Source organism: Heptranchias perlo, chromosome 12 (assembly GCF_035084215.1).
Source record: "Heptranchias perlo isolate sHepPer1 chromosome 12, sHepPer1.hap1, whole genome shotgun sequence".
NCBI classification, from domain to species: domain Eukaryota; kingdom Metazoa; phylum Chordata; class Chondrichthyes; order Hexanchiformes; family Hexanchidae; genus Heptranchias; species Heptranchias perlo.
The window spans coordinates 55,565,788-55,590,492 of NC_090336.1; the positions used below are offsets into that span (position 1 = coordinate 55,565,788).

General features: G+C 42.9%; 1 protein-coding gene across 9 annotated transcripts in view; it reads left to right on the forward strand.

Moving 5' to 3' along the window:
- Positions 1 to 24,705, forward strand: part of LOC137328046 (liprin-alpha-1-like) — a 128,121-nt gene that overhangs the window by 64,100 nt on the left and 39,316 nt on the right. For 6 of the 9 annotated variants that reach the window (XM_067994142.1, XM_067994145.1, XM_067994148.1 and 3 more), the window contains exons 4-13: positions 2,228 to 2,302; positions 2,867 to 2,974; positions 3,801 to 4,022; positions 4,789 to 4,935; positions 7,432 to 7,566; positions 11,467 to 11,550; positions 12,790 to 12,921; positions 13,436 to 13,498; positions 18,443 to 18,534; positions 24,048 to 24,198. In XM_067994142.1, coding sequence (XP_067850243.1) covers positions 2,228 to 2,302; positions 2,867 to 2,974; positions 3,801 to 4,022; positions 4,789 to 4,935; positions 7,432 to 7,566; positions 11,467 to 11,550; positions 12,790 to 12,921; positions 13,436 to 13,498; positions 18,443 to 18,534; positions 24,048 to 24,198 — 1,209 coding nt within the window. Of the gene's footprint in view, positions 1 to 2,227; positions 2,303 to 2,866; positions 2,975 to 3,800; positions 4,037 to 4,788; positions 4,936 to 7,431; positions 7,567 to 11,061; positions 11,140 to 11,466; positions 11,551 to 12,789; positions 12,922 to 13,435; positions 13,499 to 18,442; positions 18,535 to 24,047; positions 24,199 to 24,705 lie in introns of those variants that run through there. The other 3 variants (XM_067994151.1, XM_067994143.1, XM_067994150.1) reach the window with 3 other exon arrangements.

The window sequence follows — 24,705 nt, forward strand, 5'->3', positions numbered from 1 at the left end:
TTCTGGTCCAACAGTGATTTTAAAAGTTCTCATCCTCACGTTCAAATCCTTCTGTGGTCTCGCCCGTCTCTATCACTGTAACCTCCTCCAGCCCTACAACCCTCTGAGAATTCTGTGTTCCTCCAACTCTAGCTTCTTTTGCACCCCCACATCCTTCACCGCACTATTGGCGGCCATGCCTTCAGCCGTCTTGGCACTAAACTTTGCAATTCCCTCCCTAAACCCCTCTGCCTCCACCTGCTCCTTTTAAGACGCTGCTTAAAACCTACCTCTTTGACTAGCTTTTGACCACCTGTTCTAATGTCCCCTTCTTTGGCTCGGTTTCAATATTTGTCTAATTATGTTCCTGTGAAACGTCTTGGGACATTTTACTACATTAAAGGTGCTAGATAAATGCAAGTTATTGTTGGACATTAGTAGCACTGGAGTATCGTTTTTGTAGTTTCAACATTTACATTTAGGGTGGCAAAAGCATAAAGCTTTCAGAAATAAAAAAAAATGTCTGTATAGCTGCAGAAATCTCATTTTTGAATCTGTGTGCTGGCCTTTTCTCTTCAATTTTGCTATTGGGAACAGAAATAGCAGAGCAAGTACTTTTATACAGGTTGGACTGCATGTGCCTGTGAATTGGCCTCTGGCTATGAGTAGCCCCTGGGTTTGATCATCTTGACTACATACTGATTTGATTTCAGCTTTGTTTCTAAAGTGACAAATTGAAGTCAAATTAGTCCATTGTTCCGGATCCTCATGTTTAAACCCTTTTTTTATAGCCTTGCCCCTCTATATCTGTAACTTCCTCTAGCCCTACAACCCAACCGCCCCCCCCACCCCGACCCTCTGTTCCTCTGAATTTGTCCCCTTGTGCATCCCCTCTCCAGTTGTAGAATTCCCTTCCTAAACGTGTCCATTTCTCCACTTCCCTCTCCTTTAAGGCTCTCCCTAAAGACCACCTTTCTGGTCATCCCCTCTTTCCCACCCCCCCCCCAATATCTCCTTCTTTGGCTCAGCATCCATTTCAGACTGATTATGCCACTGTGAAGCAACTTGGGATGTTTTTCTATGTCAATTGTGCTAAATGTAAGTTTTTGAATCAATAGCATTTACTTATTTGTTTGTGGAGAATGAAGTGGTAATTGGGAATTACATGTACTTTACTATCATAATTTCTCTTTTCTCCCCTCTCACCCTTCCTAAACATTAGTTTTATAAACTTGGGAGAGTATAGTTGTTGCCCTGGATAGTCTATGGATGAATTGAGCAAACTGTCTGATGTAGGTGCAGTTCTATTAGAAAACTGCTTCAACCCAAAGGCACTAGTCTTTTTTATGTCCTCAGTAAGTAACAATTTATGGTAATACAGCAACAAAAGTTGTTTTAAAATCAAGACTAGTATGTTTCTGTTTCCTCTTGTATGTGCTTATCAAATCTGAATCACTAAAAATTTTCATACAGCTTTCAAAAGCAACTTGTTTTTATATAGAGCCTTTAACATAAAGAACGTCCCAAAGTATTTCACAGATAAATGTAAGCAAAACAGATACTGAGCCAGGAAGGAAGATGTTAAGGAGTCACCAAAAACTTAGTCTAAGAGATAGGATTTTGAAGTGGCAGAAAGAGGCGGTGAGATTATTTCTATTGAGACATCAACCTTAAATATAAAAGCAGCTGTTTCATTGGAAGTTTCTGTTGCTAATTGTGGGGTGAACAAATGCAGGGGATGCACAAAAGACCAGAATGAGGAATGGAGTATTCTGTAGTGGTGCGGAGGGATTTAAAGACATGGATGAAGATTTTAAATAATTTTGTCCTGGGAACGGGGAGTTATCGTAGGACAGTGCAAATGAGTTAACGGGCAAGCGGGACTTAATGTTAGTCCGCATACATGCAAGAATTTTGGACTAATCCTTTCCTATAGCTTGAAGGGTATAGGTCGGCCACTGTTGACTAACTTAAAGGAACAGTTGAAAATCACAAAAAAAATTTCAACAGTTTGTCATATAACAGTATTATAATTTCTCTATAAACCTTGGTAAAAGTGCATATCACAATGTGGTGGTTTAATTCCGCCGCCGCCCCCCCCCACACCCCACCTTGCCCGGCAAAAGTCAGGAAACCAACTTTAATGAGATGTGAGTAATCCAAACATTGAAAATTAGAGTTGCACCTTATCTGGTGATGTGCATTATGAATGTTAACTTGTCCTATGAATTTTGTTGCTGTTTTCTAGGTACGAGAACGGTTACGAGTAGCACTAGAAAGAGTTAGTGCATTAGAAGAAGAAATATTAGTTAGAGAGAAAGAGGTAGGTATTTATGTTGAACAATTCTGTAATAATCTATTGAGCTATGATGCTGTTATATTCCTGATATATTGGCAACAATTTCTTTAGATCACAATTTAGAATGTAGCAAAGTAAAATGTACAAACTTGGGGAAATGTGCAGGAATAATGCACTTAATGGGATACTGCAGTAGAAGGGGCACAGAAGTTGTATTCGTGAGCCTTCCTTTGTGAGCAGTTACTGAGGTTTAAGCTTCTGTGTCAGGCACATGAGATTCTAATCTCAGCAGTGGCTGTCCCATGTATTGGGGTGATCACTGCCATAGGCCCATTTCCATTTTCAAGTTCAGTGCTTAGAACTGACACGGGATCCTGAGCCGAGTGCTTACTGAAAATAAAATGTCAGGAGGCTATATTGTCCTCCGTGCAGGAGCTTTCTTTTATACTTCGATGCACAATTGCTAAGCTTTCCAACCTCTATCTTAGCAACTAATTTATTCATTACTGAAAGCTTTATTTTGAAAATACAGAATTTTAAAAAGGTGCCCATTTTGAGTATCCAATTTAACTTTATAATTTTTTTCAGATCTCAATATTTAAAGAACAAAATACACATACACAGAAGAAAGGTGTAATAGATGCATTAGAAGATGGAAATCATGAAGGCGATAATATACCAAGCACAAATGGCATGGTACGAGCTTGTGAATTTAGATTTTAATGCTGAATTTTGTATTTACTTCCTATAATTAATATCATGGACTAGTAGATGCATGGGAGTGGTTTCAAAGTTGTAATCTAATTGGTACAAAGGAATGACCTCTTTTACTGCAGGAATGAAGGCCAGTAGTTTATAACCACGGTTCAAAGTCTGAGGTTACATTACAAGTTTGCCGGTTATCATGGAATAGTGATGCACATGTGCATAATGCTTCACTGGTATGTAAAAGAGCTTTTGGTTGGTGGCAAACAAAAATATGTTCATTTGTTCAACCTCTAAATACAAATGAATAAGCTGTGACCAGATCGGTGGGGAGGGGGCAGAATGGGGGTGAGGAAAACTCAGCTGGAGCTGATATGCAGTCTGTCCTTCATAGATTTCTAGTTCCAGACAATACTTAATCCATAGCTTGACTGTCACTAAATTGCATCAGAGCCATGCAGCTTGAATAACTCTCTCCAGAGAAAGAGGTGAATTGAAACCCAGTTTTTCATTTGGATCCTGGACCTATTGACAGCAGCCATATTTGTGACACCACATGCAAAGACATTTTTTATGAAATTAGAACCAAACCATCTCATTCGGTGGCCTTGAGGTGCTCCACCATGACCAAGAACACAGATCAATTAGACAGTCTAGTTCAGCAAACATCATTTGCGACTGTTTCTATATGTAGATATTCTCATAACCAATTTTTAACTTTTTTGTAGGTGGGGAATTCTATCAGCTTTCTCCTTTAAAAGGTTAAATTTGTGTACCATTAATACATTTAATGGAAGACTTTTGCTTTTTTTTGCAGAGATTTTCTAATAGTTCTATAAGCCACGATGAAGATTTGATTAAAGTAATAGAGCTTCAGGAGACAATAGATAAACAAAACAAGGAACATGGGCAGATGAAGGATCGCCTGGCTGCTCTCTCTAATAGGGTGTCAGAGCTTGAAGAGGATCTAGATACAGCCCGTAAAGACTTGATTAAGTCTGAGGAAATGAACACTAAATTCCAGAGGGATTTGCGTGAGGTAAGAATACTAAGGTAAAGTTGCTTTAAAACAGCTGAGAGAATTACCCTGCTCAAACATAATGGAATTATATAGATTTTTAGTAGTATGTTTGCCAAATTTGAACCTAATTAAAGAACAGTATTACTGCATTGACAAAACAATATATTGTAGCAAGTAACTGGTTATTATAAATTCCATTCTTTGTAACTATCTGACAAACGGGCAACATGATATTAAGTGAACTTCTAACCTTCTAATGTTGGTTTTGGCCTCCTACCAGTGGAAGGAGTTTTGGTTATTATTTTGGTTATTATTTTGGTTAGGCTGCTAGATGGGCACTGTTACAGTGTGCACTTGTACTTGTACAAGTTAAAAAGCCAAAATGGTTACTTACGTAATATTGACCATTAGGAGAATGCTCCATGATTCAGTCTGATGGTATAGTATGGTATTACAGTTTATGCGGCCTGTTTTGGCCAGGGTTGTGGGCGGGGGGGGGGGTGGTAGGATGCGAGGGTTGGAGGGAAGTATTGGTTCCATGTGAACTGAGGAAAATTAGTGAGCACTAACATATAGACATTTGCATGGTAGATTTGGGGAATCTGATCCTTTTAGAAATTTGCTTGTAATTTTTCAGAACAATATTTTTTGAAGAAATAATTCAGAAAGGCATTCATTTTATGGGCAGATTTTTATTTTTGCTGGGGGATGTGAGGGGATGATAGCGCAATGACTGTTTGTTTGTTTGTTTGTTTGTTTCTCATACATATTCTAATCTTAATAGTCTATGGCCCAGAAAGATGATATGGAGGAAAGAATAACAACTCTTGAAAAACGCTACCTCAATGCACAACGTGAATCCACATCTGTACATGATCTCAATGATAAACTTGAAAATGAACTCGCCAATAAAGATGCGATGTACATACAGGTACTTGTACAAGTTGAAAATGAAGTGCTCTCAGATTATACTTTTATGCATATCTATCTATATGTAATAAAACACTGAGAGAAGACAAAATTATATGGAAAAGTGCTAGAAAGAGGGTGCTGCATGTTTAAAACAGTATAATGGCTTTATTTCCAGAAGTAAATTTGAGGCTCAAGGTGATGAGCAAATAATTATTTTTCAGTGGGCAAAGTAAATACACAAATACAGCTGTTTCAATACAAGAACAAACATTATGCTCCAGCTGCTCTTTCTAACTGACTATTAGGAAGAAGAATGCTGTCAGTTTTCATTTACAACAGGAAGGACCCCTGGCTTTTTGGCTTGAACTTTGGAACCCTGCGCAAATAGATCCAGTTAATTTATTTAGACAGTTTTTCAAATGTCATCAGCATGTGTTTGAGCATTGGAAGGAATAGAATATAAATTTCTATGGACAAATGGAGATTCAGGGCTTTTTAATTTTAACTTTCTCTAAATGCTTGCTGCACTGCTGTAATTTGAAAATAGATATTGTATGAGTATTTAAATTTAAGCACATATATTTGTCCCTTACTCAATGGTCATTTTTTCACTGACTTGTACTTCTGCAGTTATAGTGAAGGATTTTTTTTTCTGATGGGGTCTTAGTTGAATGAACACAAATTTGACAGTAATTTAAAACTGCTTCATCAAATTTTAGTCAAGCTTGATATTACTGGTGACTTGCTGTATAAATTTTCCTTCCTTTTGAACATAGACTAAGATTAAAAAAGAAAAAAAAACTGGAAGTAAATAAAAACAAAAAAATATTGGTCATGCACAGAGGACCAGTGAGCATCAATAAAGATACAAAAGGCCTTTGGTGTTTGTACCCTTTATCAGGAGTTCTGATGAAGGGCTACACATCTCAAACGTCAAACTTTTTTTTCTCTTTACAGAAGCTGCATATGTTCAGTATTTTCTGCTTGTTGGAAATTGTAGATGTGCCCAGAAATATGGAAATGCAACTTGGTCTGATCTCCAGCAAGCCTGCAGTTTTACTGCTAAGCGCGCGGAACTAAACATAAAATGACCTCCTGTTGATATTGCACCAGAAGTTTAACCCTTGGAGGACTGCTGAACATTTCTGAAATAAAATAGCTTCTAAGAATATTATGATATATGTTTAATTATGGTTGCAATATAATTCTCTGTTGCATCTCAGACCACACACTCAATACCTTTTTATTCTACACTTTTTCTGCTTTGAGTAAAAATCTGCTGTAGCACAGTAAACTCAACCAATGCATGACGAAGGAAGTCTGTTTTATTTATATATGGGAGAAGACAAAAATTCTCCATCCAACAAAGTGGAGGGGCGGGTGGGGAGGAAGCAGCTGGTGCATTGTCGAGTATTCCTCTCTGGTTGAGATCAATGTTGTATTATTGTAGAGCAACATTGGCTTAAACTTTGTGTGGAAAAAGAAAGCCTTGATTTCTATACAGTCTTGATTAATTTAAAAAGGGGTGAAGAAAGAACTTGTATTTATGTAAGAACATAAGAAATAGGAGCAGGAGTAGTACATATGGCCCCTCGTGCCTGTTCCGCCATTTAATTAGATCATGGCTGATCTTTGACCTCAACTCCACTTTCCCACCCGATCCTCATATCCCTTGATTCCCCTAGAGTCCAAAAATCTATCCATCTCAGCCTTAAATATATTCAATGCCTCAGCATCCACAGCCCTCTGGGGTAGAGAATTCCAAAGATTCACAACCCTCTGCATGAAGAAATTCTTCCTCATCTCAGTCCTGAACGGCCAATCCCTTATCCTGCGACTATGCCCCCTAGTTTTAGACACTCTAGCCAGGGAAAACAATCTGTCAGCATCTACTCTGTCAAGCCCCCTAATAATCTTATGTTTCAATGAGATCACCTCTCATTCTTCTAAACTCCAGAGAGAATAGGCCCATTCCACTCAACGTGCCTTTATTGTTGTCAGGTTGTCCCAAAGTGCTTTGCAACAGTGCGGTCACTTTTTTAGGCAAACGTGGCAGCACTATTCAAGGTCCCACAGACAGCATTGAGAGGAATGCCAGTTAATCTGATTTTGATGGTGGTTGTTGGCTAGGGAGAATTCCCTGTTGTTCGAATAGTGACATGGAATCTTTTACATCCACCAGAGGGGGGGAAACGAGGCCTTGGTTTACTGTCTCAGCTTAAAGGTGGTGTATCTGACAATACTAAAGTTCCAGCCTGAATTATGTGCTCAAGTCCTAACATGGGGCTTGAACCCACATCCTTCTGACTCCGAGGCGAGAATGCTATCAGTTAGCGAGGCTGACACGTATTGAAGTGCTGTTACCTGATCCACCACGTGCCGCACTCTCCCTTTAGTTCAGTACTTGGGTTTTATCCAATCTGAATGGAAGTGAATTAGTGTAATGCTGTAAAAAATTCTCTAACTTATTCTGAAGTTGGCTGAATGCTAATAATCCATCAAATTGAAAATGTAGAGTGAAGAGAAGAACCGTCAGTTGCAAGAACGGCTGGAACTAGCTGAACAAAAGCTGCAGCAAACTCTCAGGAAGGCAGAAACTCTACCAGAAGTAGAAGCAGAGTTGGCACAGAGAGTGGCAGCACTTACAAAGGTAGGACGTTCCACCGCCATTGACCTTTAAGCTTATACACCATGTTTAGATCTTATAAATGAAAGTGAATCAAATAAGCAGGATGATGTTCAGTCTTAAGCAGAACTGTATAAACCAGATGATCCTTTTCCTTTACATTTTTTTTTAAACCTGTTCTGTATACTTAATGTTGAGTAATGAACTTTGGACCTACTCCGTTAATGGTAGGGCGTTGGGGAGAGTTATAGAACAGAGAGATCTAGGAGTACAGGTTCATAGCTCCTTGAAAGTGGAGTCACAGGTGGATAGGGTGGTGAAGAAGGCATTCAGCATGCTTGGTTTCATTGGTCAGAACATTGAATACAGGAGTTGGGATGTCTTGTTGAAGTTGTACAAGACATTAGTAAGGCCACACTTGGAATACTGTGTACAGTTCTGGTCACCCTATTATAGAAAGGATATTATTAAACTAGAAAGAGTGCAGAAAAGATTTACTAGGATGCTACCGGGACTTGATGGTTTGACTTATAGGGAGAGGTTAGACAGACTGGGACTTTTTTCCCTGGAGAGTAGGAGGTTAAGGGGTGATCTTATAGAAGTCTATAAAATAATGAGGGGCATCGATAAGGTAGATAGTCAAAATCTTTTCCCAAAGGTAGGGGAGTCTATAACGAGGGGGCATAGATTTAAGGTGAGGGGGGAGAGATACAAAAGGGTCCAGAGGGGCAATTTTTTCACTCAAAGGGTGGTGAGTGTCTGGAACGAGCTGCTAGAGGCGGGTACAATTTTGTCTTTTAAAAAGCATTTGGACAGTTACATGGGTAAGATGGGTATAGAGGGATATGGGCCAAGTGCAGGCAATTGGGACTAGCTTAGTGGTATAAACTGGGCGACATGGACATGTTGGGCCGAAGGGCCTGTTTCCATGTTGTAAACTTCTATGATTCTATGAAATTCAAAATCCAAGAGCTGTATTGGGATTTTTACCTTTTTTTAAAAGAAATAATTAGCCGTGATCGAAGCAATGACCTTTTAAAGATCACAACCAATCTAACCTGTTTTAAGGTGCGTGACTCGATACCTTTCAAATCACTGCTGGTGGCCACCTAGGCTGTAATATGGCAAGTGGAAGAGCTGCTTGGTGCTCAGATACGAAAGGACAGTCTCACTATCATGAGATTTGTAAAATACTCTGTTCACCGAGCTTGTTGAATTTGGGTGTCGGACCTTAGAGCTCATAGTTATTCTTCTTGCACCAGTTGGACGTAAATCAGTGCAGAAACATCTTTGTTTCTAGACTTTTTTGCAAGGGATTCAGAGAATCAGCCACCACAATCATCTCTACCTCTCATACCCAAAGTAAAGGATGAAAAAATAATCCGTACGTACATTTATATGGTGCCTTAAACACAGGAAAATGTCCCAAAGTGCTTCACAGTTTCATAAATCTGAGCAGGAGGGAATTTAGGGGAGGTGTCTTTCGAAAATGGGGAGTGATGTAGCAAGACAAATGGATTTAGGGAGCAATTTTGAGTGTGGGGGAGACGTGGTTGAACACTAATGTAAATTTTTCCATTATCTTCCCCAACCATCCATCCCAAACCTATAATGGTCTGTCACCTAAAATTACTGACCTGGAACTGAATGTACTTGTGGCCTTGGCATACTCTTTAAGGGTCAATCAGTGGCATGTCTCAGTCATGGACTATACTTGCCTACTACAGCATCGAGATAACAAAACCAGAACTTCATTCTCCATTTCTGCCAAAAATAGTGTGTTATAGATTGTTGACGTGATAATGAAGGTAAATCATTCATATTCCATGTTTGTGAAGGAAGATCCATCTCTATTTTGATGTAAGTGGGACTAAGCTACTGTACATAGGCAAACTTAAAACTCAAAGTCCAGTCAGCCGCTTCTGTCCTGTGGAAGCCAGACATAAGTAATTGTTACAAAACAACTAATGGACATCTTTACCTTGTGACACATTTCAGAATTTCTGGCTGCTAGGCCACAGAAGGATTTTGGTCCTTTTATAAAGAAATTATAAATTAAATTCACACAAAACCAATTGATGGGAAATGCTGATTAGAATTCAGGCTAAGTGTATGAAGGGTGCTTCTTGAACTTCAATTTGAGACAATGCAAGTCATTTAGACATTCCTGTAAACAAGCACACCCATTATATTAGGAAAGGCTAGTTCATTTGAGGAAAGCGAGGGTAGTTGCAGGGAGGCTCACTGAGTAGGGCAATAACCGGTTTAATTGGCAGCTCAGTTGGCTAAACCTTGGACGCAGAAAAGGGAGAAACTCAGTTCTAGCCCTTGGTTTCTTGTCGCGAATGGAAACAAAGATCGCGGAAGCACATAGAGATAGAAATTAGTCCCTGTTGCGCTTGTTTTACGGGCTTAAAATCAGTGCAACGAGGCCCAATTTTGGGGACCAACAACCTGCCTAAAATTTGGTCAGGCCATTTTCAGGCATTCATCATGGCTGCCTAAAACCGGCATAAGGCCCCTCACTCGGCATATCCAAGGAGCCTAACACCTTAGGACCCTTCAGGGAAATTGGGCCCTGAGCAGAATAGGCGTCGAGCCTGCTGCAATCAGGTTTTCTAGACGTGAATGCGGCCTAGCTAGATAAGTGTTTTCTTTTTTTAAAAAAACGTTAAATTGATTTGGAGCCAGGAGGAGCAGGGGGGCTGTCCTCCCCTCTGGGACTTAACTGAGGCCTGAAATTTGCTCCTTCTGTCGGCCAAGCTGCCTGTGGAGACGCAACAGCCATTACTGCAATTGTAGATGAGGCCCAAGGAACAATTTTGTGTGATCCTTGGGCCTCTGTCTTTGGGGATAGGGATCGATCCCTGTGCCCATTTGGTGCCTGAAAACTGACCTAAATGAATTTCAAGGCCATGGTCTGGAGGAATGTGGAAGATCTGATAAGGGTGACAGACATAGTGAGTGAGAGTGCCTTCTATATTTTGAAGTCCAGAGATTTGATACGTGTGGGTAATTTGAAGTTTTACTGTCATTGCATTACTATATTTAATATTCATTTTGAACATCTTGTGATGTAAGTGATAGTTAACCACAAGATGATTTTTGTTTTCTTCAACGATTGTTTACTGTACCACAATGTTTTTTTTTAAATGGGTAATTGTCCTGATGTGTGTATATGAATTTTGCCTACTGTGGCAAACTTTCTTACTTCAAAAAAAAGCCTTTTTCCTTTTCAAATTTTTAAAAATAAATTGTGGTCTTGAATGCATAATTCGGAGCCAGGCTGTTAATGCTATGTATCTTTTGTTTTCACATCAATGTCCATAAAATTGTATCCATGTATCCTTCCTCTGCATATGTGTATACTTATGCCCATATATCCTTCCAATTCATACCAGCAAAGCATTTCTTGATAAACTAATTGTACCTTTTTTAATCACCGTTTTCCCTACTCGTATAATAGCCTTAACAATAGTAACCTTTCTGCTGTTTCCTGTACCTTTTTGCCTTTCTTAGTCTGATCCTTCCCTTTCTTCTGAAGATTCTACTCTTATGGAAGCTAAACTGGTGGAACTGAGCTCCATGCTTAGGAAGGTAGAATATGCAATGTTCCAGTCACTGTTTTATGCTTGCTACTTATTGCCTTCTGCAAACAGTGGCAGTTGAAGCCTTGATCCCATAGGCTGAGCTTGCTAAGCATTAAAGCTTCAAATGTGCACACCGATTTAAAGCACCATTGAACATCTGTCATATATTTCATAAAGTGCAGCTTACACCAGGCTTTTGTGAGATCACTCACTGGCTGAAGCTTAACACTAAAGTGGAACTGAACTTCTTGGAAGACTTGTAATTTTCACGCAGATTCATTATTTCAAAGTTCAATCTTTGCAATATTTAATAACAGTATTATTTATTTGTCAGGCCGAAGAAAGGCATGGAAACATTGAAGAAAGGTTACGGCAGTTGGAGGCACAGCTTGAAGAAAAAAATCAAGAATTACAACGAGTATGTTGATTGGGGTTTTCATGTTATGATTTATAGAATCTAAAATTATAAATCTGATACTTCAAATTCTGAATCTTGTGCAGCTTGTACTATAGTGTATGGATTCTGTTGCATCTTCATAGATGTAATCATTAAATCATCAACATTTGAGGAAAAAAATATCAAATCAGCTATTTCCCGCCTTGAGAAAGAAGGCAAATTCATTTTAATCCCCAGCAAAGTGGTGGTGGATGGGAGTTTGTCACCATGCTGCCCATATATATCCTGTGATGGTGGGGTTTCTTGAACCATTGCAGTCCTTGCGCTGGTCGTGCTCCCGAAACCTCTCCAAATTTGAAATGAGCTATATATTTTTTTTTCAAATGCAAATTTATAATGTGCCTCTCATTTCTCATGGTGCTGTATATTGAAATTTAAGGAATAGGATTCCTAAACTGACTCATTCTCTTTCCCCCCCCCCAACCCCAAGCCTATGTGCCAGTCGCTCAAATGATAGAAGCGATAACAAGCCTCTTGTATCTGTCTATTGTACAAAGCATTTGCTTGGAAGTGGACTCTGGCTGTAGGGTGCCAGGAATGCACCTGCTTAGGCTTTCCACTTATAAAAGCATTGCTCTGCTTCTATCTAATAAAAATATTTGAGAAGTTTTATTTTAACATTATTGGTAGAATGGCAATATTAGTGATTCTACCGCCAAAGACATAAAGCACTTTTAACCAAACTCCATAATTGTGTGTCCATCATCAGATACTTTCTTAGCACTGATTGTCATGGCTTGGAGCTATCCATCTATCTTATTTACATATCGAAGATTTGACATAGCTTCAGTAACAGATTCATTTCAACTTTTAATCAAACTTGACAAGTTTCACAAACTGGGTTTCTTTTAAAAATGGCTGTGCTGGGAACTTTTACATTGGACTGTATATCTGTAAACACTCTAGGCTTATTTATAAATATTTCATTAGCTTATCACTTATCTTGATTATTTTCTGTATGTGCCAAATATCTACCAATCTTTGTTATAAAAGTGTTGGGTATGATGCAAATACATGTGTGCTTAACACTAGTGTAAAGTTTGTATTCAAATGGACAAGCTCATGCGTTAAAAGTGAAAATAAACGTGTTTAAAATTGTTAATTTTATCTTGTGTAGTGGCTGTCGACCATTTGAGCAGTTCTTTTGGAGTTTTGATATGTCTAGTTTTTTTTTAATTGATTCATCTACTTATTTAAAAGGCTCGACAGAGGGAAAAGATGAATGAAGAACACAATAAGCGCTTATCAGATACAGTAGATAAACTCCTGTCAGAGTCCAATGAAAGACTTCAGCTTCATCTAAAGGAAAGGATGGCTGCATTAGAGGAAAAGGTAGTCCCTTTAAAAAAAAAATGTATTTCGTTATAGGTAGACTGGTATACATTGCTTGGTGACCTAGTATTTTTAAGCAAAGTTTGGCTTCAGTTCAGAGGGCTGTGGCTCAGATACTAAACAGACTTAATATACATTGCAGCTTGGCTGTCTATTATTGCATGTTTCAAGCTTTCTACCATGTGATCAAGCGATTCTTAATGGCCAAGAGAAGAAAATTGGCATAAAGGACCATTTTCTTGCTTCCGTTAATAGCTGTGACGTTCTGTTGCTCAGTCTTGTCCCACTGATGAACAGTATGCAGGTGGAAGGACAATTTAGGAGATAAAATGATTGATTTGGATAGGGGACCGATAACTGAATAAATCCCTCCTGCCTCCTATCCTAGTAATGTCATCCAGTTGGCATTGTGAAATATTAATATTTATATTAATTTTGAATTGAAATACCTGTGAATTTCCCGCAGTAATATTGAACTATCTGGTGTAAATTGTCCTGCAAAATATTATTTCAGAATGCCCTTATTCGAGAGCTTGAAAGCACAAAGAAGCTGATTGAAGAAACACATCATGAGAAGGTAGGTTTCATTTGTAAAGATAATATTACCCATGATTTATTGTATTCTCTTCCATTTGATTAATTTCAGCAGTCCCTGCTCATTGCCTTGAAGCACACTTGGAAATGTAAATGAACTGTACTGCTAATTAAAGTTCAGGCGCTCTTATCAATGCTGTCCATGATTCAGCTTTTTAACTCTGGGGAAGCTTTCATCTTAAAACCTGTTCTTTATACCTGTAGTTTGGACACAGGTTGTAATCATTTAACATATGGTTAATTTAACTTCTTTAAAATGCAATGTGAGGATGGATCTTTTTTTTAAAAAAAAGTCCTATTTTACCTAGCACTACAGATGCTGGAAATCTGAAATAAAAACAGAAAATGCTAGAAACAGTCAGTAGGTCAGGCAGCATCTGTGGAGCAACAAACATAATCAATGGGCTCGATTTTGGGATCGTGTTTCCGGCGGGTTCCCAGCGGGGCGGCCCCGAAAATCCCGATATCCGGTCACGTGACCGGATCGCGACGAAATCCCGGCCACTTCCGGGTACCGCGCTGACGTGCGGGGCTGCACGCGCAAGCCCCGCTGGTGGGAATCCCGCAGGCAATTAAAGCCAGCGGGGTTCCACTTGAGAGTACTTACCTTGCTTGTTGTGGTCAGTTAATGAGCTGAAGCAGCTGTCAAAAGAGGAAGTGTGGGATTTTCGGTTCAAGGCAGTGAGTTTCCCACACTGGGGGAAACAGTCCCTCCTCAACCAGGCGTGTTGCAGCCAGCAGCCTGTGGCAGGTGCGCTCCACGGGGGAGAGCCCTCACCCACGCAGGAGGCCACCGCGTCACATAGGGCAACCCCGGCCCTCCACCACCCCCCGCCAAGCCAGAGGACAGACCGACACGAAACCGCAGCCCCAGTCCGAGGAAACACCCACCTACCCTGCACAACCCCTCAGACCAACACCTGCCAGATGGGTGGTGCGTTGACATCGTCGGAGGACGAACAGCATGACCAGCCCCAGCAGCCTCGCAGTCCACGCCGTCCGCCTCGGAGACGTGGGGGCCCCCAACACGGTGCTGCGGCACACCCACCTGCACAGCAGGAGGGAGGGCAACCGCAGAGAGAGATGCGTCGCAGGAGGCACTACCCTCCGCACAGGGTGTACAGAGCGAGGCTCAGCTTCATGGACCTCTCCGAGGAGCAGTGCATACGTCGGCTCAGAGTCAATCGCCAGGTAGTCACCGACATCAGCAGCCTCCTTAACGACGAGCTGCTCCCTGATGGACCAAGCAGCATCTTCTTACCTGTCGCCGTCAAAGTCACCACTGCCCTCAACTTCTTCGCATCCGGTTCCTTCCAGGGTGCCACCGGGGACATCACCGGGGTCTGTCAGTCCTCTGCACACAAGTGCATAAGGCAGGTCACCGATGGGCTGTTCCGCAGGGCCTCGCACTACATCAACTTCGCCATGGACGAGCGCAGCCAGATGGAGAGGGCGGTTGGATTCCATGCCATGGCCGGCTTCCCACGGGTGCAGGGTGTAATCGACTGCACCCACATCGCAATACGGGCACCTCCGCATGAGCCAGGGCTGTTCATCAACAGGAAGGGGTATCACTCCATGAACGCCCAGCTCATCTGTGACCACCGCCAGAGATTCCTACACGTGTGCGCCAGATACCCCGGCAGCTGCCACGATGCCTTCGTCCTCAGGGAGTCCGCCGTCCCGCCCATCCTGCAGGCACCCAACGCCGGCAACGGCTGGCTCCTCGGCGACAAGGGGTATCCCCTACACACGTGGCTCATGACACCTCTGAGGAACCCCATCACCGAGCCGGAGCGTCGGTACAATGACAGCCACACTGCTACCAGGTCTACAATTGAGCAGACCATAGGGCTTCTCAAGATGCGCTTCAGGTGCCTTGATCGTTCTGGGGGAGCGCTGCAATACACACCATTCAGAGTGGGATGAATCATAGTTGTCTGCTGTGCCCTGCACAACATGGCCCAACAGAGAGGGGTGCCGCTGGAGGAGGCCCCATCCACACCCGCCACCCACATTGAGGGAGGCGGAGGAGGAGGAGGACGCGCCAGAGGATAGTGGACGACCCATGCGCCGAACCACGACTCACCGGGATGGTCGCCGGGCCAGGGAGGCACTCATACGTCAACGGTTCTCCTAGAGTCAGACACTGCGAGGCGCTCGCATCTCCTCACCTGCACATGCGAGCGGCCATACCAGCCCCCTCCACTGAAGAGTGTTGCCAGTAATCCTGCACCCACAGCAGTGTGCCCAATGGGTGGCAGCAGGTGTTCGCCGTCATGATGGCCTCCACGGAACGCACCTATTGCACAGGCTGCGGAAGAATGGACGAGAGGTGGCAGGAGTGGTGAGAATAGAGTATTTAATATCTCCAATGTGACATTATATTAAAAAAAAATGTACAAATTAATAGACACCCTGGTGTATTCCCTTTGTGATTATAACGCCTTTGGATTTCTTTTCCGGGTACCCCTACGTGGTGCTACCCCTGTGGCTCCAGCAGAGGTAGTGGCAGGTTGCTCGTGTTCTCGCCTTGACCGGGTAGATGCTTTTGGCGGACGGCCCCTGGGTTTCGGTGCCCGTGAGGGCACCTCCACAGACTGCTCCTCCTGCACCGGGGCAGGGGCAGACTCGGCCACCTGGAGAGGAGGCACCATTGCAGGTACTGGTTGAGAGGTGGGCGACGGGTGGGACGTGGGGGCGCCTTGAGAAGCGTCCCCGCTTCCATGTCCCCGGTCACCATCATCCCTCTCTTGGCCTCGGCCCACATCACCCCTTCCACCCTGCTGGACGGCAGTTTGGATGGCATGTGTGAGGCCTTGCAAGGCCACCCCTAGTGTATCCGTCAGCCTGTTGATGGCGGCGGAATGTTGCTCACCCTGAATCCGTACAGACGTTGTCAGGGCCTGCAAGGACTCGATCTGGAGCTGTGCGTGACGCTCGAGGGAGGCCAGCCTGTCCTCCACCGCAGACAGTCCCGCACCTACCCGCGACACTATGTCGCCGGTACCCTCCTGTGCCTGCGCCACCAATGCCCGCATGCAGGAGTTGGACTCCTCCATCGCCTGCGCTATTGTGGACAATGCGCGCGGCACCTCTCCCAGTACCTCAGCAATTAGCTGGTGCCCCTCGACGACTCTCCTTTTCACTGGTGGCCCCCTGGGTTCAGCATCTGGGTCCGGCTGAGCAGAGCCTGGAGATGAGTGCTCCCTCCGTCGCGGACCCTCCGCGGCTGCCCCTGCCACCAGGGTCTGCTCATGCTCACTCGTGCGCGGTGACTCACCAAGTGCTACCCCAACTAGTTGGCGAGGGGGACCCACCGAGGTGCGTGTCTCTGCGCTGGTGGATGGTTGGCTCTGATGTGACGATGCACCCTCAGAGACCGCCATGTCCTCTGAGGAATCGCCCTCCTCGAGCGCTTCACACACAGACGGACCTGCAAGAGAACAGAGGGCACTTTGAGGCATGTGGACCAACTTGACAGTGCGCCTGATGGCAGGTGATGATACGGTCACTCGCGATCATGGGTGTTGAGTGTCAGCTTTCCCTTACCGGCTGTTTCGGCAGCGACACACTCACCATCAGCCACCAACAGGCAATGTCGCGTGCGGGCGAGGTCGAGCGCCTCCACCTTGGCGTCGGTCAGCTCCACCACTTGCGGCGGGCCACCTCCGGTGCGTGCCCTTTCGAGATTGTTCTTGCTTCTCTTCTCCTGTGAAGGCAAAACACAGATGTGTGAGTGGGTGCGTATTGCATCGTGAGACGCATCGAGCATCGGTGTGGTTGGGTTGAGCGTGGCGCAGATGGATGGGAGGATGCGTGGGCCACGTGCCCATCCCATTGCATGGGGATTGGGGTGTGTGGTAGTGTTCGGGTGGGGTCAGGGACGGTGGGTACTTGCGTGCACGGCGAGGATGGTGAATGAGTGGCTGTGAGGATTGCTGATGGAGCGCAGTGGTGGCTGTGCAGGAGGGGTTGTGATCTGTTTGGCGTGATGGTGGGGACGGGATGTGGGAGGGTGCGTTGGTGTACTCACCTTGCCAGACCTGGTCAGGTCATTGAAGCGCTTGCGGCACTGCTCCCAAGTACCTTGGGGTGTTGCCCCTGCTGCTCACCTCTGCCGCCACCTCTGCCCATGCCTTCCTGGTGGCGGCGGCAGGGAACTTGTGTCCATCTTCTGGGAAGAGCGTTTCCCTCCTCCTCCTCACGCCCTCCAGCATCAGCTGCAGTGCTAGGTCTGAAAAACGGGGCGCAGCCTTTCCCCTTGGCTGAGCCATCGTCTCAAACCTCTTGATTGCAGCAGGAGGGGCTTTGGGAGACTGCCCCTTTAAGTGGAGCTCCTACATCGCGTCGACGGTACTGCGCATGCGCAGCCGGCCGGCACGCAGCTGGGGAGCGGAGAACCCGGAAGCAGGGCTTAATCGGTCCAATTATCCCGCGATCGCGTGGGGGACGCACACGATTAGCCGTCCGCGTTTTCGACGCTCCCGGAGGACCACCCGCTGGGAACCCCCAGGCCTGCTAAATTCGAGCCCAGTGTTTCAGGTTGATGACCTTTCATTAGAACTGGAAGAAGTTAGAGATTCAACTTCTGTTAACTTCTATTGGACCTTTTCCAAAATGGGTCAGAAAACTAACAATTTCATTGAATATCTTTGATGCTGCTATCTTACTGATTTGTAAATCTGGACCGGCTTATCATTTGAGAGACCCATTTAAACATTTAGGCTGTAATTATACAGTGAAATTTGGACTATTTAATAATTTTTGGGATTCAGGTGCTCAGTGTTAATGCAGGGTCAAATTTAGGTTATGGATGTATTGGAACTGACAATTGATTGCTTTAGACAAATTGCACTACATTTTATATTTAAATTTTATCACTATACTGCATTTTTTTTTCAAACAATTTAATTTTACATTTCAGGATCAATTGTTGGTTGAAATTGAAACCTCACGAGCTGAAAATGATCAGTGGAGAGTAAAAGCAGCTTCTTTTGGAGACTCTCTGCATCATAGGTATCACATAAAAATACCATTCTATCCACCAATTTGCACAAAATTGTTCAATTGTATGTTTGACTGTACCATAATTTGTGCATTGTGAAAAAAATTTCAGCTCATGTTTGTTAATCGAAGCATTGTAGCAGCAATACATTTCTTGGGTATTTTATAAGAAATTCCCAAATGGAAAAATTTTTAAAAATCTAATTATTTTCTACGATTTTCCAAATTTTTATCTAAACATCACAAATAGAAAAATGTGAACAATGCATTAGTATGTGCAATATTAGCTAATACAAAGAAATATATTTAATAGTTGTTCAAGAAATGTAATGTTCAAAATGTTTTGATCTTGTGTCTTTGGATTGCCGTTCCTCAACGCATCAATTTCAAAATTCTTGTCCTCTTGCACTGGTCCCTCCATGTCTCACTCCTCCCTACCCCTTCAACCTTCTTCAGTCCTATGTTCCAGCACACACACCCTCTCCTCTTACAACTCTTTGAATTCCCCACCTTCATCCCAATAGCTTTGGCAACAGATCCTTCAACAATCTCTGCCCCACACACTGGAAAGCCCTCCCTTAACCTTTCTGCCTATTTTCAGGGACCAAGAACACTAAAACACCCCTTCAAAAAAGGGAAAAGAAAAATATTACTGTTTCTAGTTATCACATAACTTGAAAATGATCATACTTGGAAACATTGAGCATTTTCTGTTGGCATGCAGATGAGAAGTAATGCCAGTTCCAGTAAGATGGAAGTTTAGGAATTTTCACTTAACCTGACCAGTGACTTCTCAGAATAAAATGCTGAACAATTCATTTAACTGAGATCCTAACTTTGCTTGATGCAATATCAACAAAACACCTTGTGCTGGGATAAGATTCACATTTAAAATGTGCAATCCCCTTTTTAAAAAAAAGAGAAGCAAACTTGTGTTTTTTTTCTTAACAAAACAATTCGAACCTTGTTCATTTACATTGATACTTGCATGTCCAAATATTTATGACATTTTGATTGTCTGTTAAATTGTTTGGAGCTTCCTCCTAACCACAGTTTTTTTCTGCTTTGGGAAGAGGATTTCAAGGTACCTTATTTTCCCAATCTGCTAAGGTACACAGACACAGAGGTGGGCAAAAGTGGTATGGTTAACTCTCAGATTTTTTCCTATGTCAAAGTACCTATTTGGTCCTCAGCACTACCTCCTGACAGCTCAGAGAACCTGCTGGATGGAGAAGTGGCAAATAAAATATTTTATCCACCCTAAACTTTATAACTTCCAAATTATGTAAACAATTTCAATCTCCTTTTCTTTTATTTAGCATCAGTTGGAAAGGTTCCTAAAGAATAGTTTGGAGAACATCTCTAATTTGAGCAGTATCTAGCCCCTTAAGACCTTTCCATAAGTTTGTCGCCTACCTCCTAAAGAGAAAATCCTGCTGTTTACCATTACTAATAAAGCAGATGACTGAGGAGCATCTTTGCTGTGTAAGTGCATGTTTACATGAAACTGTAGTGTATATGTAATCTGACACTGGAGTCTGATATGGGTGTCCATGTCAGTCATGACACGGGAGGAAGGAGTCTCATTCCGCTTCGTCCCAGAATGAGTGTGGTCATTAATGCAAATTTGCACTACACAAGTTTAGCAACAATGTGAACAGATTTTGGCTTCACACTGGAGCTAAACTTGTTGTGTAAATGCATCCTAAATCTGCAGTAAGTATTGCTGCCCTCAGCATGTTTTATTGTGAGGTTTGTACAGTAGAGTCTTCAAAGCTGCAAATTGAGGCCTACTTGGAGAGTGGCCATGTCATTGTTTCTTATTTGCTAAAACTTCCTTGTGTTTGTGCAGTTATAACCTTGTGAACATTGAAATACTCAAATGCAAGAATACTGATTTGAAAAGTACTAATGAATGCAGTGCATTTCATAGACAAATATTGTTTAAGATCAAAATATTTGAAATCAAAAACTCCAGGAGGAAAAACGTCAGTAGCGACTGAGCTTCCTGCATCGGGAATGCATGGTAGGAATGTGGGTGCCGAAGCCAACAGGCCCTGGATGCCAGGAGCACAAATTCATAAAATCTGTCCTATAATCTGCTGTCTTGCATGTTTAGTGAAAAAACATTAATAATATACGTAGAAAACCTTTGCCTGTCCCACAAGCAATCCTCTGTTAATGCCTGAAGTAGATGTTTTTTAATTGCAATATGACCTTAATGATGACCATACCAAACTGATCCTCCCTCCCCACACACTGCTGTTTTACAGAAAACATTCTTTTGTCTTCCTCTCTCCCCTCCGCTGCTCCATCAAAACAGGAAGTCAATTCATTCAGTTACCCTTTAAGTATATAGATAAGTTTTAACGAAGTCTTCCAAAGTTCTTTATGGTGTGCTTTTTTTTCCACATGAAGACTATTCAATTTTAGGAGCTGTTAGTTGATAAGCAGTTGATATATATGAAAGTACTGGCAAATCCAATTATTATCCAGCAAATGTTTATTTTTTTCTTGACTTACATAGAAAATAGGAGCAAGAGTCGGTCATTCGGCCCTTCGGGCCTGCTCCGCCATTCAAAATGATCATGGCTGATCGTCTAACTCAGTACCCTGTTCCCGCTTTTTCCCCATACCCCTTGATCCCTTTAGCATTAAGAAATATATCTATCTTCTTCTTGAATACATCTAATGACTTGGCCTTCACTGCCTTCTGTGGTAGAGAATTCCACAGGTTCACCACCCTCTGAGTGAAGAAGTTTCTCCTCATCTGTTCGAAATGGCATACCCCGTATCCTGAGACTGTGACCCCTGGTTCTGGACTCCCCAGCCATCGGGAACATCCTCCCTGCATCTAATCTGTCTAGTCCTGTTAGAATTTTATATGTTTCGATGAGATCACCTCTCATTCTTCTAAACTCTAGTGAATATGGGCCTAGTCGACCCAATCTCTCCTCACATGTCAGTCCTGCCATCCCAGGAATCAGTCTGGTAAACCTTCGTTGCACTCCCTCCATGGCAAGGTCATCCTTCCTCCGATAAGGAGACAAAACTGCACACAATACTCCAGATGTGGTCTCACCAAGGCCCTGTATAACTGCAGTAAGACATCCCTGCTCCTGTATTCAAATCCTCTTGCAATGAAGGCCAACATACCATTCGCCTTCCTAACTGCTTGCTGCACCTGAGTGCTCGCTTTCAGCGACTGGTGTACAAGGACACCCAGGTCTCGTTACACCTCCCCTTTTCCCAATCTATCACCATTCAGATAATCTGCCTTTCTGTTTTTACAACCAAAGTGGATAACCTCACATTTACCCACGTTACGCTACATCTGCCATGTTCTTGCCCACTCACCCAACTTGTCTAAATCATATTGGAGCCTCTTTTCATCCTTCTCGCATTCCACCCCAGCTTTTGTCATCTTCAAACTTGGAAATGTTACATTTAGTTCCCTCATCCAAATCATTGATATATATTGTGAACAGCTGGTGCCCAAGCACTGATCCCTGCGGTACCCCACTAGTCACTGCCTGCCACCCGGAAAAAGACCCGTTTATTCCTACTCTCTGGTTCCTGTCTGTCAACCAATTCTCAATCCATGCCAGTATATTCCCCCCAATCCCATGTGCTTTAATTTTGCACACTAACCTCTTGTGTGGGACCTTATCACAAGCCTTCTGAAAATCCAAGTACACATCCACTGGTTCTTCCCTATCTATTCTACTAGTTACATCCTCAAAAAACTCCGGTAGATGTGTTAAGCATGATTTCCCTTTCAATAACCCATGCTGACTTTGTCCAATCCTGTTAATGCCCTCCAAGTGTTTTGTTATCACATCTTTTATAATAGACTCTAGCATTTTCCCCACTACTGATGTTAGGTTAACTGGTCTGTAATTCCCTGATTTTTCTCTCCCTCCTTTTTTTAAATAGTGGGGTTACATTTGCCAACCTCCAATCTGTCGGAACTGCTCCAGAGTCTATAGAATTTTGGAAGATGATCACCAATGCATCCACTATTTCCAGGGCCACTTCCTTTAGTACTTTGGGATGTAGATTATCAGGCCCTGGGGATTTGTCAGCCTTTAGCCTCATTAATTTCCCTAGCACTATTTTCTTACTAATACTGATTTCCTTCAGTTCCTCCCTCTCACTGGACCCTTGGTTCCCTAACATTTCTGGCAGGTTATTTGTGTCTTCCTTGGTGAAGACAGAACCGAAGTATGTGTTTATATGTTCTGCCATTTCTTTGTTCCCCATTGTAATTTCCCCCATTTCTGACTGTAAGGGACCTACATTTGTTTTCACTAATATTTATCTGTTGACATTTATAGAAGCTATTACAGTCAGTTTTTATGTTCCCTGCTAGTTTACTCTCATACTCTATTTGTCCCCTCTCAATCAATCTCCTTGTCCTCCTTTGCTGAATTCTGAACCGCTCCCCAATCCTCAGGCTTGCTGCTTTTTCTGGCAATTTTATATGTCTCCTCTTTGGATCTAATACTATCCCTAATTTCTTTTGTAAGCCACGGTTGAGCCACCTTTCCTGTTTTATTTTTGCGCCAGACAGGAATGAATAATTGTTGTAATTCCTGCACACATTCTTTAAATATTAGCTATTGCCTATCCACTGTCATCCCTTTTAGTAAAGTTCCCCAATCTATCATAGCCAACTCGCACCTCGTACTTTTGTAATTTCCTTTATTTAGATTCAGGACCCAAGTTTCGGATTCAACTACTTCACTCTCCATCTTAATGAGGAATTCTATCACGTTATGGTTGCTCTTCCCTTAGGGACCCCGCACAACAAGATTGTTAATTCATTCTTTCTCATTGCACAATACCCAGTCTAGGATCACCTGTTCTCTACTTGATTACTCAATGTATTGGTCTAGAAAACCATCAGGTACACACTCCAGGAATTCCTCCCCCACAGTATTATTGCTAATTTGGTTTGACCAATCTATGTGTAGATTAAAGTCACCCATGATTATAGTTGTACCCTTCTTGCACGCGTCTCTAATTTCCTGTTTAATGCCCTCCCCTACATCTCCACTACTGTTTGGGGGCCTATAGACAACCCCCACCAACGTTTTCTGCCCCTTTGTTTCTTAGCTCCACCCATACAGATTCCACATCGTGATTTTCCGAGCCAATATCCTTCCTCATTATTGCATTGATTTCCTCCTTTATTAACAACGCTACCCCACCTTGTTTCCCTTTTTGCCTGTCCTTCCTAAAGATTGAATACCCCGGGATGTTCAATTCCCATCTTTGGTCACCCTGCAGCCATGTCTCCGTAATCGCAACTATATCATAACCGTTAATATCTATCTGCGCTGTTAATTCATCTACCTTTAAAAGGGAAAATTCAGCAGGGAGCCTCGCTCAATAGAGTGTGGGTTGGAGAAGCAGTTTGTGTTGTAGTTCTATCCCTAACGAGCGAGGCTCGCTGCTGGGTGCAGGAGATCACTGAATTTACCCAAAAATGTATAACAAATGTTGAATATGTTTTGTTCTAGCAGGTCACATTTAGGTAGTACCTCCGATTTTAGGTACCCGTTAGCACCTACATCAGAGGTAGACAACCATCCAGACCCATACAGCAGCACACCAGTATTACGTAGAACTCAGAAGGGCCGCTTAGCAGCTTTACGTGATGAGCCTTCAAAGGTAAAATTTCTTGCTTTGCTCTTGTTTGTAATGTTCTGTCTTTGACCGTTTTTTTCACCAGGTGTTTGGAAGCAATTTATCTGGTCTCTAACCTTTTGAAGGCATATTCAGCACTCTAATAAATCTACCTGCTCAGTGGAAACTGGGCAGATGTGCAGTTTAAAAACAAGCAAGTTACTTACCCGCTCAGAACTTGACCCTTGCATGCCATTTCGGATTTTAATCTGCAGGTGGATGAGGCACCCGCTTAAAGCAGGCAGAAGTCTTGTGAATTTATAAAGATTGATATTCTATAACATCATTGGGACCCTGATTGGATTTTAACTGGAGACCGTTGCAGCTTTCCCGCCGGGCTGAAGCAGGTATGCAGTTGGTTGGCAGACAGAAGAGACCCTGCAAGGTAACTGTAAAACTTTCCTTTTTGGGGGCAGGAGTGCTCCTCCAGACCCCACAAAGAAAGTCGCAACCTCCCCCTGCCCCGGACTCCCTCTCCCCTCCCAAGAGATA